At 39.1% G+C, this 14,818-nt stretch overlaps 1 protein-coding gene across 3 annotated transcripts in view; it reads left to right on the top strand.

Annotated features, from left to right (window-relative positions):
• The window catches only part of CMYA5 (cardiomyopathy associated 5), an 80,540-nt gene that overhangs the window by 21,242 nt on the left and 44,480 nt on the right, over window positions 1–14,818 (top strand). Inside the window, exons 3-6 of one of the 3 annotated variants that reach the window (XM_081944108.1) lie at window positions 2,525–2,620; window positions 4,371–4,604; window positions 6,902–6,924; window positions 11,174–11,292. In XM_081944108.1, coding sequence (XP_081800234.1) covers window positions 2,525–2,620; window positions 4,371–4,604; window positions 6,902–6,924; window positions 11,174–11,292 — 472 coding nt within the window. Of the gene's footprint in view, window positions 1–2,524; window positions 2,621–4,370; window positions 4,605–6,901; window positions 6,925–11,173; window positions 11,550–14,818 lie in introns of those variants that run through there. The other 2 variants (XR_014174624.1, XM_081944109.1) reach the window with 2 other exon arrangements.

The raw sequence follows: 14,818 nt of genomic DNA, 5'->3' as shown, positions 1-14,818 counted from the left end.
TTAGAGGTGGAGGAAAAGCAAGTCAAACAATAAAGGGAGCAGGGGAGCCAGCCAGGGAATTTAAAAAATGTCAAGATGGCGACTGCATGTTCAAAATCCCACCACCCAATGTGCCCCTTTGACAGACACCCTATCAGGAATAAAGGTGACAAAACAGCATTTATTTGATTAAACAGGATGCGTGCAATCTGAAGGAACCAGATACAATGTTCTGTCTTTCCTCCTTCTATAGCCTCCCTCTAACCTGTGTCTTTAATGTAAGGTAAGGTAAAAAGGTTCTCCTCACACATATGTGCTAGTCATTCCCGACTCTAGGGGATGGGGTGGTGCTTATCTCTGTTTCAAATCTGTCCGAAGACGTCTTTGTGGTCATGTGGCTGGCCTGACTAAACACCGAAGGTGTACGGAACGCTGTTACCTTCCCACCAAAGGTGGTCCTTATTTTTCTACTTGCAATTTTGCATGCTTTCAAACTGCTAGGTTGGCAGAAGCTGGGACAAATAATGGGACCTCACTCCATTATGCGGCGCTAGGGACTCAAACCATGGAACTGCCGACCTTTCAGATTGACAAGCTCAGTGTCTTAGCCACTGAGCCACCACGTCCCTCTTAATATAAGTTAGGCTTTCCCAAATGTAGCAACTTCAAGCCCTTTGGACTTCAACACCCATGGCTGGCTGGGGAATTCTGGGAGTTCAAGTCCACACACCTTAAAGTTGCTAAGGTTGGGAAACTCTGATATATAGAATCTTCCAGAAAACCATCTGATGAAGCTAGAATGAAAAACTCCTTGCTATCCCAAACTTGCAAACTCACAAAGACTCTCCAAATAAAGGCGCAATCCAGGAAGCGTAACAAGATGAGCAACCTGTTGATCACATGGTGTGATAATGGGGACCTTGCAGTTGAGTGCAGCTGGATCAATTCCTGCAGCAATACTGTTGTACTGTGGAGGCAGAAGGACTCTTTCAAGGAAGTGGATGCCGCTCAGAGTCACCTTGAACTCTGTGGGATTGGTGAAAAATAAATTTAATAATAAAGAAAGTGTAGACAAGCGCTTAAGAGGGCATGCTGTATTCTCACTTGGAGTAGGGGCAAGGCTCTTTGGTTCACCTGCCTCCTGCTGTAGGGACACGGACACATGCTGTCTGAGGAATTCTGAAAGTCCATACATCTTAAAGTTGTCCTGGTTGAGCACACCAGCTTATTAATATCCCAAATGCACTAATTAATATATTAATCTAATATATTCATATATAGAAGTTTGTCAAAACAGTGCACATAGAAACGAGTTACTGTATATTAGCTGTTTATTTCCATTTAATTTTGTGAAGCGGGTGAAGGAGTTTCATTTAAACACCGTACTGAGGGGGAAGATCTGATCAATTATTGGATGGCAAGTACTGGTGGTTTGACAATGCCTTGTACTCAACTAATGGCTGCTGGTTCATTGTGAAGTCTACAGCCTTGTAAACTTGTAAACATCCTGTGCTCAGAGTACCCTAAATGTTCAAATAGATCCAAAAACTGTCAAAACAGCTCAGATCAATCTCTGGTGCATTTAAAAACTGTTTGTCTGACAGACCTTGGGCAATTGTTGGAAGTCAGATACTGTATAGGTTTGAAGGATTTGTCCCTTGGGCTTTGAGACATACATTTCCTACTTAATTGGTTCTATATAATTACATGAACCATTCAGTGGTGGGTTGCCAATTTCTTTACTACTGCTTTGGGCGCACTTCTGTGTGCCTTCTGTGCAACGTTTCTGCGCATGCACAAAAGCATCCGGGTGGGTGGCAGTTCCTCCTGCCGCCGCTACTACCGGTTCGCCCGATCTGGGCTGAACCGGGAGCAACCCACATCTGGTACCATTACAAAACTGGGGCCTTCTGAGGCATTAATTTAAAATTAATAACTTTTTTGAATGCGAAGCAGAAGTACTATTTGGAGACACAAAGCTGGAAAAAACAGGTTAAATAGACAAAAGCTTTCAAGGAAGATGGATGAATGGATGGATGGAAGGAAGGAAGGAAGGAAGGAAGGAAGGAAGGAAGGAAGGAAGGAAGGAAGAAAGGACATGAAAGCACACATTTTAATTCTACTTTAATGGATCTTATTGCCAAATAGATTCTTCATAACAATTTGTTTAAATCTCTTGATTTTGCATTTTGATTCATGTGCTATTAAAAAAAAGACTACCCAATACAACTGAAAAAAATGTAGTATATATACAATAGCACATACAATATACAATAATGAGTCCCAAACAATACATCTTACACTTCTTAGGAAACAAGCATGTAGGTCAATGAATATTTCATTCAGACCTCAATTCCGAGATGAGGATTTCAGGACTGCCAATGAGCCTGTCTCTTGCTGGGTATCAGTGATGCAATGATGGCTTTTGAGAAACCTTTCATGAAAGCTTAAACAATTTTTAGCATCTAATTCTATGCATGAGACCATTATAAATCTTTTTAAGGCAATTATCATTTTAAATATATATATATGTTATCTCTTTCAGGGCCAGTTGAATGGATTCTTAGATGTTTTGCAACAAAGATCTTTGAAAATTGAAGGATGTGTCAGTGAAATTGAGGCTTTGTTTAATACTCTAGAGGTAGGTTGGGGAAGGAACCTGCTGAATGGGTGCCATTGTCTTAGTTAAGACAGAACTCACTAGATTGCTTAATCGAGGGGTGTCCAAACTTGAGAACTTTAAGACTTGTGGACTTCAACTCCTAGAATTCCCCAGCCAGCCATGCTGGCTGGGGAATTCTGGGAATTGAAGTCCACAAGTCTTAAAGTTCTCAAGTTTGGACACCCCTGGCTTAATCATTCTGCTAGTCAGGGCTGGCTTTTATCATGCCTCACAATGTAGGGCTCACACAGCCCTTGAAGTCATCTGATGACTTGTTTATTTGTGATAGGAACTAGCCAAAATGTTGTTACTTAGCTCACATGTTGGACAATATCTCTTCTTTGTCGGTTGAACATAGTGCATGTTTTATACAGCACGATGTTAAAAGGATTCAGATTACTTGGGATGAATTCCAAACAATGAGTTCAGAACACTGGAAATGATAAATATCTTATGAAGAGAGAGGGAATTGGATTACTGTATTTTTAACCTTGAGAAAAAAATGGACAGTGGGCTGCGGGAAGAAATTAAGATTATCTTTCCTGGATTCGTATAACATACTAAGTCATAATATAGTATGTTTGCTTTGGGTTTTTAGTCTGTTGTGTGAAGCGAGGCATTGTGATTTCCATACCTATTTATTAGGTTTAATACTATTGTAATCATATGTTTGGCAGTGGTTTGTTATTTAGCCATATGTGTGAAGCTGTTCTTCTTTGGATATATATTTCTATTAAGAATTTTGATTATATTAATAAAAACTAATACAAGCTAAACTTAAAAAAGGAAAGAGAATTTTTTTAAAATGACTTCCATCCTATATCATAATAAGTGTAAACAGGTTTCGTGACACCATGTCTCCTCTAAGATTATAAACAATTATCTCTTCATCCCAAGATGTCATAACACATTTTGTTTTAACTTGATCAATTAAACCAATTATATATTCCTTCCTTTTCCTTTTTGTCTTTAGATCATTTAAATATTATCATAGGATTTAATTTCTCTTCTTTTTCCGATTGTACACAGTTCTTTAAGGCTTTAATAAGCTTTTTTTGTAAATCCAATAGGAAAAAATTGTCTTGGTCAATCATTTATATTTCCCTTTTGAATTTTAAAACATCAGCCAATTTATTTTGTAGCTCCGGTGAAACATCTTTTTCCAAATAATTTTTGGCCTGCCAATTGTAAATTTACTTTTGATAGCAACTCTATCTTGTCAGAAAAACTTGATGGAGAACAACAAGATTCTTGTTCTACATCAGTCTTTTTTCCAATAAATCTTTTAGGCATAGTATGAAGCACTTCTTCAAATGCCTAAAAAGTTCCATGTAGAAGAAAACCATAACTTCTATTATGTGGAAGTACAAGATACAAGTTGAGTTCACAGGGCACAGCCTGTTTTTTAGTATAACATACATAAAACAAAACATAGCTTTGATTACACCATTGTGGATGGCATTTTACTTTTTTGACCACATCTAGTACGTTTCCCCTCATAAAATGCAATATAATGGTTTTCTTAACTGTAAGAACCCATTGAAAATCGAGCCAAGTTACATTGTGAAGGCTTGCTTTGTTTGAATGTGCTCAATAGTATTATTTTGAAGATTTTTACCTGGAAAAGTAGCTTAGAAGTCTCTCCTCCTAAAAGAGAAACGTTTACAAAGAAATTTCATTTAATGTTTCATGCTAGAATATTATGTTTTCTTCTGACTTCTATTCCTAGGACAACTGTAAGGAAAAGGAGAAGTTATTAGAAGAGCAAAATGAAAATGTGGTAAAGATGGTATTTGGTCACCATGAAAGAAAGTCACAGAATTTTGAAGAAGCAAAGAACACAAAAATGGAATATCTTTATGAACAGATGGTTATTTTTCAAGACTATATCGATACAGCAAAGGAGACACTAGAAATGATAATAAAGGAAACTGAGGAAATTGATGATTTTGCTTTCCTAAAGGTAAGTCGTGCAAAGCTATTTACGTTCCCAAAGTTTGGGATCATGGAAAAAAATCAGTCTGTTATTGATAGTCTTTGCTACATAGCTCTAATGGAAGCAGATTGACTATTATTTATCAGCAGGCTCATTGGGATAGACCTTTGAGGCTATAATCCTATACATTAACTGAGGAATTAGATCCATTGCTGGATCAAATCATTGGTGCTTAATTTTGAAGTAATATTCATAGGATTTTAGCCATGAGATAGCTTGTGTGGGAGCAACAACACTTAAAATTCCCTGCCAGATACATCAAATTAAGGAAAACTTGTAACATAGTCTCCATCCTTATATTATTCTCCTGGGTTTCTTTTATGTTGTACTTGCATACTTCCTAAAAGCACTGGTGGGATTATCCTGGGCTTAATCTCCAAATTCATTAAGGACAGACACTTTCAAAGTGCTGAGGGAGACTGGAAGTCCCTATTTTTATTTTACTGTAACTTGATATACAGTACATCAAGTTACAGGAGGTTGAACAACTGGCTCTTTAGTGCAGCCGGAACAATCTGGAGTTGAACACGCTTAAAACTGTAGAGATGAGAGTGGATTTTAGAAGGAGATCTTCTATTCTACCACCTCTTACTATATTAAACAACACAGTATCAACAGTAAAGTCCTTAAAGGTTGTAGGTTCTATAATCTCTCAGGATTTGTAAAGGGCACCTCCAAACCATCATAAAAAAGGCATGACAAAGTATGTTCTCCTGCATCAACTCAGAAGTTTCAGACCGCCCTAGGAGCTGTTGATACAGTTCTATAGAGGAATTATTGAGTCTGTCATTTGTATTTCTATAACTGTCTGGTTTGGTATAGTAACCAAATAGGACGGATACAGACTTCAACGGATAGTTAGGACTGCAGAAAAACAAAATAATTGCAACCAGCCTGCCTTCCATTGGGGACCTTGGTATTGCACGGGTCAGAAAGAGGACTGAAAAAATATCTACAGACTCCTCGTATCCTGGACATAAACTGTTTCATTTCCTTACCTCAGGCCATCACTACAGGACATTGCATGCCAAAACAACCAGAGACAGTTTTTCCCCTTGTGCCATTACTCTACTGAACACCTAATTCCCATAGCACTATCTTATGCCTAAGTATATTTACCCATACAGTATGGCTGTATTGCTGAAATGCTTCTCATCTTTTCGATTCCTTCTCTTATTGGTATCATTATTATGTTTACTATTACTTTGTTGTTTTGTATGTACACTGAGAGCTTCTGCACCGGGGACAAATTCTCTGTGTGCTAATCACACTTGGCCAAATAAAGCTGTTCCATTCTATTATATTCTGTTGTATTCTGTTCTACTCATCAGGCTGCAAAAATTCAGACAACCACCGATGACCTCAAATTATTTTTCTATCCATTGTTGCCATTCAAGTAGCAAGCTTATTTTGCAGACAAAGAAGGATCTGTTTTCTCCAATTTGGCATTCAGCTACAACTAATGCAGAAAACCAGACAAAAGCCCCCTAAAACTAAAGTGCAGTATGGGACAGCAGTTAAGGCAACAGTCTAAGGTAGGGGTGTCCAAACTTGGCAACTTTAAGACTTGTGGACTTCAATTTCCAGAATTCCCCAGCCAGCAGAGCTGGCTGGGGAATTCTGGGAGTTGAAGTCCACAAGTCTTAAAGTTGCCAAGTTTGGACACCCCTGGTCTAAGGAAACTGAGTTTTAAAGCCACCAGGTGACCTTAGGCCAATCACTCTCTTTCAGCCCAACTTATTTCACAGGATTGTGAAGTGAATGTTTGCTGCTTTGAGTTATTTATAAAAATAATAAAGTGGTATAAAAAAAGAATCTAAAAAGAAAACACCTCCAGTTTTCCCAGCCACCAACATGTAGTCCAACCACCAACATGTAGTCCAACATAATTGGAAGTCATCAGTTTGGAAACATATAGATCTATGTTCTTGTAATGTATATAATTAAAAGTAAAATAAAATGAAAGGGTGAAGGATGTGTGGGTGGAATCTTCTTAATATAGAATACTCAAACTTAAGCTTGCCAAGGCTTAACCGCTGCTAGTAGTGATTATTTAGGTCCCTAGATGAATTACTAGGATACTGTTTCTCCTTCAGTTTTGCAAATTTGGAGGTTAGGGTTTGGTACAGATATACAAAATTTCCTTAAAAATGGAAATCCTGCTCTGATTCATGTGGAGCATGTCAGTAAACAAAATCTTGCATGTTTTATATTCAGTATGTTGAATAACAGGAATCAATTAATCCCTTTCTTCCCTCTTTTAGTCATCTGAAGAAATAAATAAAAGGTATTTGAAATGTAGCTTTGATGCATTGTGGAGAGAATTAGGATGAGCATGTTTTAATACTTTAATCCTGTCAAGGTCTGTTGGAGGCATGTTGCCAGTATAAATATCTCGTTTTAGAAATGTCTCGAAAAAAAATATAGTGTGCTTGGCAGTGATAGTCAAGAGTTGAAAATATTCAGCATGAATTTTATAACTCAGCTTTTAAATACTAATATGATACAATTCCATTGTATGATACAACTAGTATGATACAAACTAGTATGATACAAAATGATCCTGAATGCTAGTTTGGTAAAATAATTAAATTTTGACCAGTGAAAACTCCAACTCCAAATAAGTATGAATTTGTCCTTTTCTGTTGTTTCTGATTCCTGTATCAGAATAATTAGGTATTAGTTATATATTGCTTAAGAATATTTTCACAAGGAGTCTCCCATCAATTAATTTTAATCAAAAGACTATTTTATACAACTTTCCAAAAGATCTGGGAACCCATATGTTTTCTAGAAAACTGAAAGGTGATCTAAAAATGCCAAAATTGTTCCTGCTATAGATGCAAATTCTTTGGGCCTATTGCTGCTTTTCAGCCAAGAAATCTTGCAGATTTTTGAAAAAACTCTCAACAACTCAGATAGGATAGTGGGAGGGGGAGGAAATAGAAAATATCCCTCACCGATAGAGGTTTAAAAGAATTGTTTCATGGATTTTGTCCGAAATAAATCTGGAAGTTTTGCTCACAGTAGATTTCATAGTCCAACAAACTCTATTAGTATTCATCTTTCTCCTATAAAAGGTTTCTGGAAAAAGAAGTATCATACTGAATATTGCATGCAACCATCAGGCAACGTGTTGTTAAAAAGGAGTTTTAAAATAGTGAAATTTGCATTTGAAAAGAGAGCATCAAAAAGATTTAAATGGCAAAGAACACTTAACACTGAGCATGTAAGGTTTTGGCCAACTTACATTAAGAATGACATAAATCAGGGGAATACAGTCTCCTTATGTTAGAAGATATTATGTTATGAAATTGCTTGCAATTTTTTTTAAAAAATATGGATAAATATAGAAATACTTTTCTATTAACATAGATACTAAAGGGGGTAGATTTTGCAGTAATCTGCCCATATTTAATAGACAGCAAGTGTCCTTTTGCACTTCAAAGATATTATTATACATTCGTCAGCATTGTTTCCCATTTTGTTTTAAGCCAGGGGTGTCAAACTCGACTTCATTGAGGGCCACATCAGGGTTGTGTTTGACCTCAGGGAGGCTGGGGAGGGGTGTGTGAGCAGGGTGGATGTGGCCAGTCTAACATCACTTGTGTCGGGGATGCCTGTGGTGGCTCGAGCACTCTGCCAGCGAAAAGAGCTCCTGAGTTTCATTTTGGGCTGTGACAGCTTCCTGCACGTGGCCCTCCCAAGCTCCATTTTTGCTGGCAGAGGCACCGAGGGCAAATCCTTTGCTGCTTTTAGGGCAGCCCTGCAGGTCAGGTCTAAGCACTCTATGGGCTGGATCTGGTTCCCGGACCTTTGAGTTTGACACTGTATGGTCTGGAGGGGGGTGGTGTTGTTTCTTTATTTTTTAATATAATATAGCAACGTAAGAATTGTGATGTGTACATTTTTCTTTGCACCTTAATATTAATTGTGATCCATACTGCTACAGCGGCCTGATCACTGGCGAATGGGCAGCAGCGGTGGCAATAGGTGGTGGCAGCAACGATCTCCGCCACCTAGAACAGCTGATTGGCACTGCACCAGCCCCTCCCCTTGCCACAATATTCGTTTTATAAGATGCACAGACATTTCCACCCAGTTTTTTTGGGAGGGGGCAGTGCGTCTTATAATCCAAAAAATATGCTATATTCTAAACCATTTACAATAATGCCATCTGACTTTGTAGTTAATAGGATAACAACCGTCTCAACCTTACTGTATCCAGAATAAAGGCATGATGGCAGATATATCTTTGGGCCTGTGTGTAGTGTGTGTTTGTGTAAAAACTTCACTGCAACTTTCCTCTCAGCCTTTATTTGTCTACATAAAATGCAAATTCTTTAGTGTTTACAGTTGACCTATTTCAAGAGTAATTCTTCGCTTTTAAATGATGACACACCATTATTTTGCATAAACAGGTTCTCTGATACTTGTCTTAGAGTTAAAAATGTTTTCCTTTTTTCTGTCTGTACATAAGAGTTAATCGTTTCCAATTATGTTTGCTTTTGTTTCCACCTCCTTTTTTGATATGAGCTCCATGCTGTTAACTCCTTTATATGGCAACTATGGCATCAGTTAAATTTCTTCCTTGCTCAACCTATTTTCTGTCATATAGACAAATATTTAAAAGGACAGGTTTTATTCTTTCAGTCTCTGTACTTTTCATTATGACCTTAACATCTTTGTGCTTCAGAACTGGACAGTTACGTCTGGTCACTAGTCCCACCCTTTTAAAGAAGGTTTTGGGAATATATACAGTAACTGTTCTACATTTCTACCATTCACCTGTGCTTTTACTGCCTGTAGCTGGGCTGGGCTGGGCTGGGTGTGTGGGGTGAGTGGCCATAAAGGCCTTGGAAAGAGGCGAAGGTTGTAGGTAAAAAGTATAGCAATGAGGAGGTAAATGTTACATGTCCTTTTTTGATACCTGAAAATGTTGAAGGCATCTTCCAGATGTTCTTGGACTTCAACTCCCAGAATTAACTATATTTGCATAACAAGTTAACTGTGGTTTACTTAAATTTAATTACTAAAATAGCCAAGTTGGATTGATTAAAATTAACTACCTACAATTTAGACTAGTGCATTATAGGAACACAGGAACATTGATGGGAATGAAAGAGAGAAATGATTCCTTAAGATAGTCTAAATTTAATCTGACTCAATTCTTTTCGAAAGCATACTCAGAATTGTTTTAGCTGTTGGTTGAAATATACTGTGTAAAGCCAAATCATCATTTCTTAGACAAACCAGCTACTTCTGAGAAATTATGGTTAGTGGTCTCTGTTGTGCAATGGCTCAGTGGCTAAAGATGCTGAGCTTATCAGCTAGAAAGCTGGCAGCCTGGGTTCGAGAACCAAGCATCACACGACGAGGTGAGCTCCCATTAATTGCTCCAGATCCTGCCAACCTAGCAGCTCAAAGCATGCACATTCGAGTAGATAAATAGATACCACTTCGGTGGGAAGTAACAGTGTTCTATGAGCTTCAGCATATAATCATGCTGGTCACATGACCACTGAAGTGCCAACACTAGCCTCCAGATCCTGCCAACCTAGCAGCTCAAAGCATGCACATTCGAGTAGATAAATAGATACCACTTCGGTGGGAAGTAACAGTGTTCTATGAGCTTCAGCATATAATCATGCTGGTCACATGACCACTGAAGTGCCAACACTAGCCTCCTCAACTAAGACATAGATATGAGCACCATCCCCTAGAGTCAAGCCTAGACCAAGATCTCAAATGTTATTGTGAATAACAATGAATATTTGAGCAAGTAAGTAAGAATTTGGTATATGCATTATCCTAAGCCAGTGGTTCTCAACCTGTGGGTCGGGACCCCTTTGGGGGTCGAACAATCCTTTCATAGGGGTCGCCTAAGACTATCGGAAAACACATATTTTCGATGGTCTTGGGAACCGAGACACCAATTTTATGGTTGGGGGATCACCACAACATGAGGAAGTGTATTAAAGGGTCGCGGCATTGGGAAGGTTGAGAACCACTGTCCTAAGCCATAATATGGTTTGTTTGTTTTGCTTGGTATGTTATGTGAACTAAGCCATTATTGGTTAAAAATATGGTTTAAAAATCCTATCAAACTCTGCATGCTGGCTTGGAAATTCTGGAAATTGAAGTCCATACATTGTAAAATTGCTAAGATTGAGAAACACTGTTTTAAAGGGGAAAATATATATCTTACAAAAAAACTGAACCAGGATTAGTAGAGATTTAATTTGCTTTTGCATGTGACATGTATTAAATCTCAAGGCTTCTTTAGATCTCATCTTTCCTTTGTTGCTGGGCTGGAGATTTCTTTCCTACTCGGCCACATGCTATTCTTAAGAGTGCCAACATCATGCAATAAATGGAGTGCTATTTACTAGTGAGTGGCTATAAATGGCTAATTAAGCAGTGTTTGGACTGATGACTCACCATTTGTATGGGCCTGATCTAGGAAATTGTAGGCCCCGTTAGCCAGATATTCTTAGAATGCTTCTAAAGAGCTGTATGCATTTTCATTTGTATAGATTACTTTCCACTGTGGAAAATATTGTGACTTTGGAAAAGATGCCTGCTGCTTTCTCACAGTTTGAACCATGTGCGGGTGGCTTTACAAATAACGACAGGACTTTACAACTCATGCCTGGTAAGAAGCCCTTCAAACCACTCCACGAGAGAGTTGAGAATACATCAATGCCTTAAAAAGGAACGTGATGGGAAACGAAATTTGGAGTTGCAAGCTTGTGCATGTAATTAGTAATCAGCTGAGTTTGAAGCAAAGGCTGATTGTGCCTAAGTATTTAGATTATGGTGGGGAAAAAAGCTGGAGAAAGAACAGCATGCTCTTTATTCATATTAACAAGGGAAGCTGGATCACTCATTATATAATGGACTCCGTGTGAATAAAGACACATTAGATGAAAAGACCAAATTCACTTCTGTTTTTTTTAAGTGCTCCCAAATTGATATGCAAAAGAACATGAGGCGGAAGGCCTTTTCAAGGTGGGAGAAGGCTGCTGCCAGGAAGGAACAAGCTAATCCTTCCCCTTCTGATACCACTGCCCCTCTTTCAACCGAACCATTTCTACTCCATTTGATATTTTTCATTGAACAAAATTTATTTTTTACTACCAGACGCTTCAAAAAGAAAAAAAACCCTAAATTGACATGCAAGAGATGTTTTCAAAAAATTAAAATCATAATTGTAAATAAGAGTTCAGTCCAGGAACAGGCAATCAGTGGCCCTTCAGATGTTATTAAACTAGAACTCCCATCGTCTCTTATCATTGACCATCCACAGAAGGTGAAAATATCGAGAGGGCAACTATTGCTGAACTCTTTTAGCATGCATCATGAGAGACATAAAAGAAGCAGGGCTTTAACTATAAGGCATGGCTTCTATCTTGATTTTTTTTCAAATTTTCCTCCCCCCCCCCCAAAGACATGCCACTCTGAGAGTTCTAGTTTGATATATCTTGAGGACCATCTCTCATTTCCTCCACTCCAGTGGTGGGTTCTTCTCCCTGTCGCTACCAATATGGTGCTCACGGGGCTGCGCATCCTTTTGTGCACACGCGCTGTGCACGCAAGAGCACCCCACCGCCCCTGCGACATCCAGTTGCCTGTCGGAGCTTTCGCAGGCGCCGCACGCCGTGCAATTGTCTGGTTGCTTTAAAAACCGGTATAGAACGTGGGTGGGCGGGTGGGCCAAATGAGCCACCATACCCGTATGCTGTCAGCTGCTCCCTGCTACTACTGGTATGGCTGTACCGGGCCGTAGCGGCCGGAACCCACCGCTGCTCCACTCCCTTTCATCTAGTGAAAGTGCTTACTGTAATTTAGTGATGTAACTTCAAAAAAAAGTGTGCCTGTGCGTGTGCAAAGAGACCCAGTTTAGGTGACGGTACATTCAATTGCTGGTAAGATTCCCAGATGCACACGATCCTTGAGACAATGTTCCTCACCTCTGGGCTCATAACCCAGTGAGATTCACTGCTGAGGGGGAATTAAATAAATAGGAAGTTGTTCTGACCCGCTTCTGTCCAGTAATAAACGCCAACACAGGCTTGGCTGTTTGCCACTCTTTAATCACAAAGATTACAACTCTGTTAGTTGAACGCCCAGACAAGAATCACATGCAAGAATAGTTGGCAGCAACCCAAATCAAACAGAATGGAATACAAGACAGACCAGACAAGAGTTTCTCAATACTGTTACGAACGGTTGAGTCCTGCAAACAGCTTCCTCCCAAAGTCCCGTCTTATATACGCTCTTGGGAGGTGCCCCGCCCCAACCACCTGAGCTTCATTATCTCTTAGGAGCTTGTCTCCAGAGCAGCTGTTGCCTTCGTTTCTTCGCCCTTCTCTGCTGGGCGTCAGGGACAAACCCTCTTTGATCTTCCCCACTGCTCCATGCCTCAGGGGCCTCCTGCTGGCCAACCAGCCTCTCTGGTCCCAGGGTCCTCCACCTCCTCCATAGCTGACTCACAGGGTTCATCGCTATCTGAGTCGCTCAGCAGCTGCAAAGGATCTTGTTGGGTCACAACAGGAAGTTATCCTATCCCTAGCATTTCTGCTATTACATTATTCTAGCTCCTTTCTAACTTTTTTTTAATTGTCAGATAACTTTATAAAGTTTCAAAGAAAGATAAAAAGCAAAATAACAATGATAAAAAGAAGTAAAAAAGGAAGGGAGGGGATCAAAAGATGGAAGAGTTAGAAAGTGAACAACGCCAACAGAAAAGAAATTTGATCCTTGACTTTCTTCAATACAGATACAAATATATACAGTAATAAACTTTCATTTTCAATTAAAACAACATACAAACTTAACAACCCCTTAAAACTGTACAGCATGATAATCGCTTATTCAAAATTTAAACATAAACCTTATACAATATACAGTATGTATATCTGTTCTGACCCCCCTCTCCACGCCTGTGAATAAACCAGAACACAGGCTTGGCTGTTTGCCATTGTTTAATTACTGAGATAATGAATCGTTTAGCTGAGGGCCCAGACAACTCACGTTCAATAGAGCAATCCAGATAATTTGAATGAAGCACCGCAGATAGTCCCAATCCAATCAAGCAGAAACGACTAGAATACATAGATTTTATTAACTACTCATTCAAATGGTTGTTTCCTGCAAATGTCCCCTCCCAACGCCTCACCTATAATCTTCCTTGGGAGGGGCCAATCCACAACCACCTGTGCTTAATTATCTTCTGTGAGTCTACCTACGTAGTTGCTGCTTCCGTTTCTCAGCCCTTCTCAATCTAGCATCAGGGACAAACTGCCTTTGATCCTCCCCACTGCTCCATGTCTCAGGTGCCTCCTGGTGGACAACCAGCCCCTCTGGTCCCTGCTCTGAGTCTAAACCCTGCATAGGGTCCTCCACATCGTCCAGGGCAGACTCATATGGTTCCTCGCTATCCGAGTCCATCAGCAGCTCAACCGTGCTGGACCACAACAATATCATGTAATATATATCACACAGTATATTTATAAACTTAATGTATGTAACTATCAGACTCTAAAATCAAAATATTATTATCTTTCTCAAACAAAAAAGTCAAAAGTGGTCTCCATATAGTAACAAAGTAAGATAAACTTTTATCTTTCATCAAAGTAATCAGTTTTGCCATCTCTGCCAGTTCCGTTAGTTTCACAATCCACTTTTTCTTTGTGAGAATTTGTGCATCGTTCCACCTCTGTGCATATCAACATGTCGCTGGCATTGTCATATATAAAATGATTTCTTTCAATCTGTTTATCCGTGATGCTTAAAAGAAAATCTGGCTTCAATCCATTAGCTCGTTTCTGTCTTGGTTAATGTGATACCTCCATATAGGAGACTAGAAGCAATTGTCCCCTCTTTTAAAAACAAAAAAGAAATGCATGTGGTCAGGAGTGTGAGAGCTATGGGACAATGCAGGTAAGAAAAAAAAATCAAGCAATTTTCACTTAAATATTAAATGGAACATTGTAGAACCAAAGTTCCATCAATAGAGCTGCCTGCTTATATATTTTCACTCTTGGGTTCTTGCTTGAATCTAAACGTCACCAGTGCTCCACAGACTTGAGGGGAAGAAAAAAATGAATTGCAATCCCAACAGAGGCTGCTGTGATTCAGTTTGGTTGTGCTAGTAAGAAGAGAGTTATTGATTATTG

This window comes from Natrix helvetica (assembly GCF_964273705.1).
Source record: "Natrix helvetica genome assembly, chromosome: 2".
NCBI lineage: Eukaryota > Metazoa > Chordata > Lepidosauria > Squamata > Natricidae > Natrix > Natrix helvetica.
The sequence above is the reverse complement of the archived record's forward strand: the minus strand, read 5'-3'. Positions and strand labels throughout refer to the sequence as shown.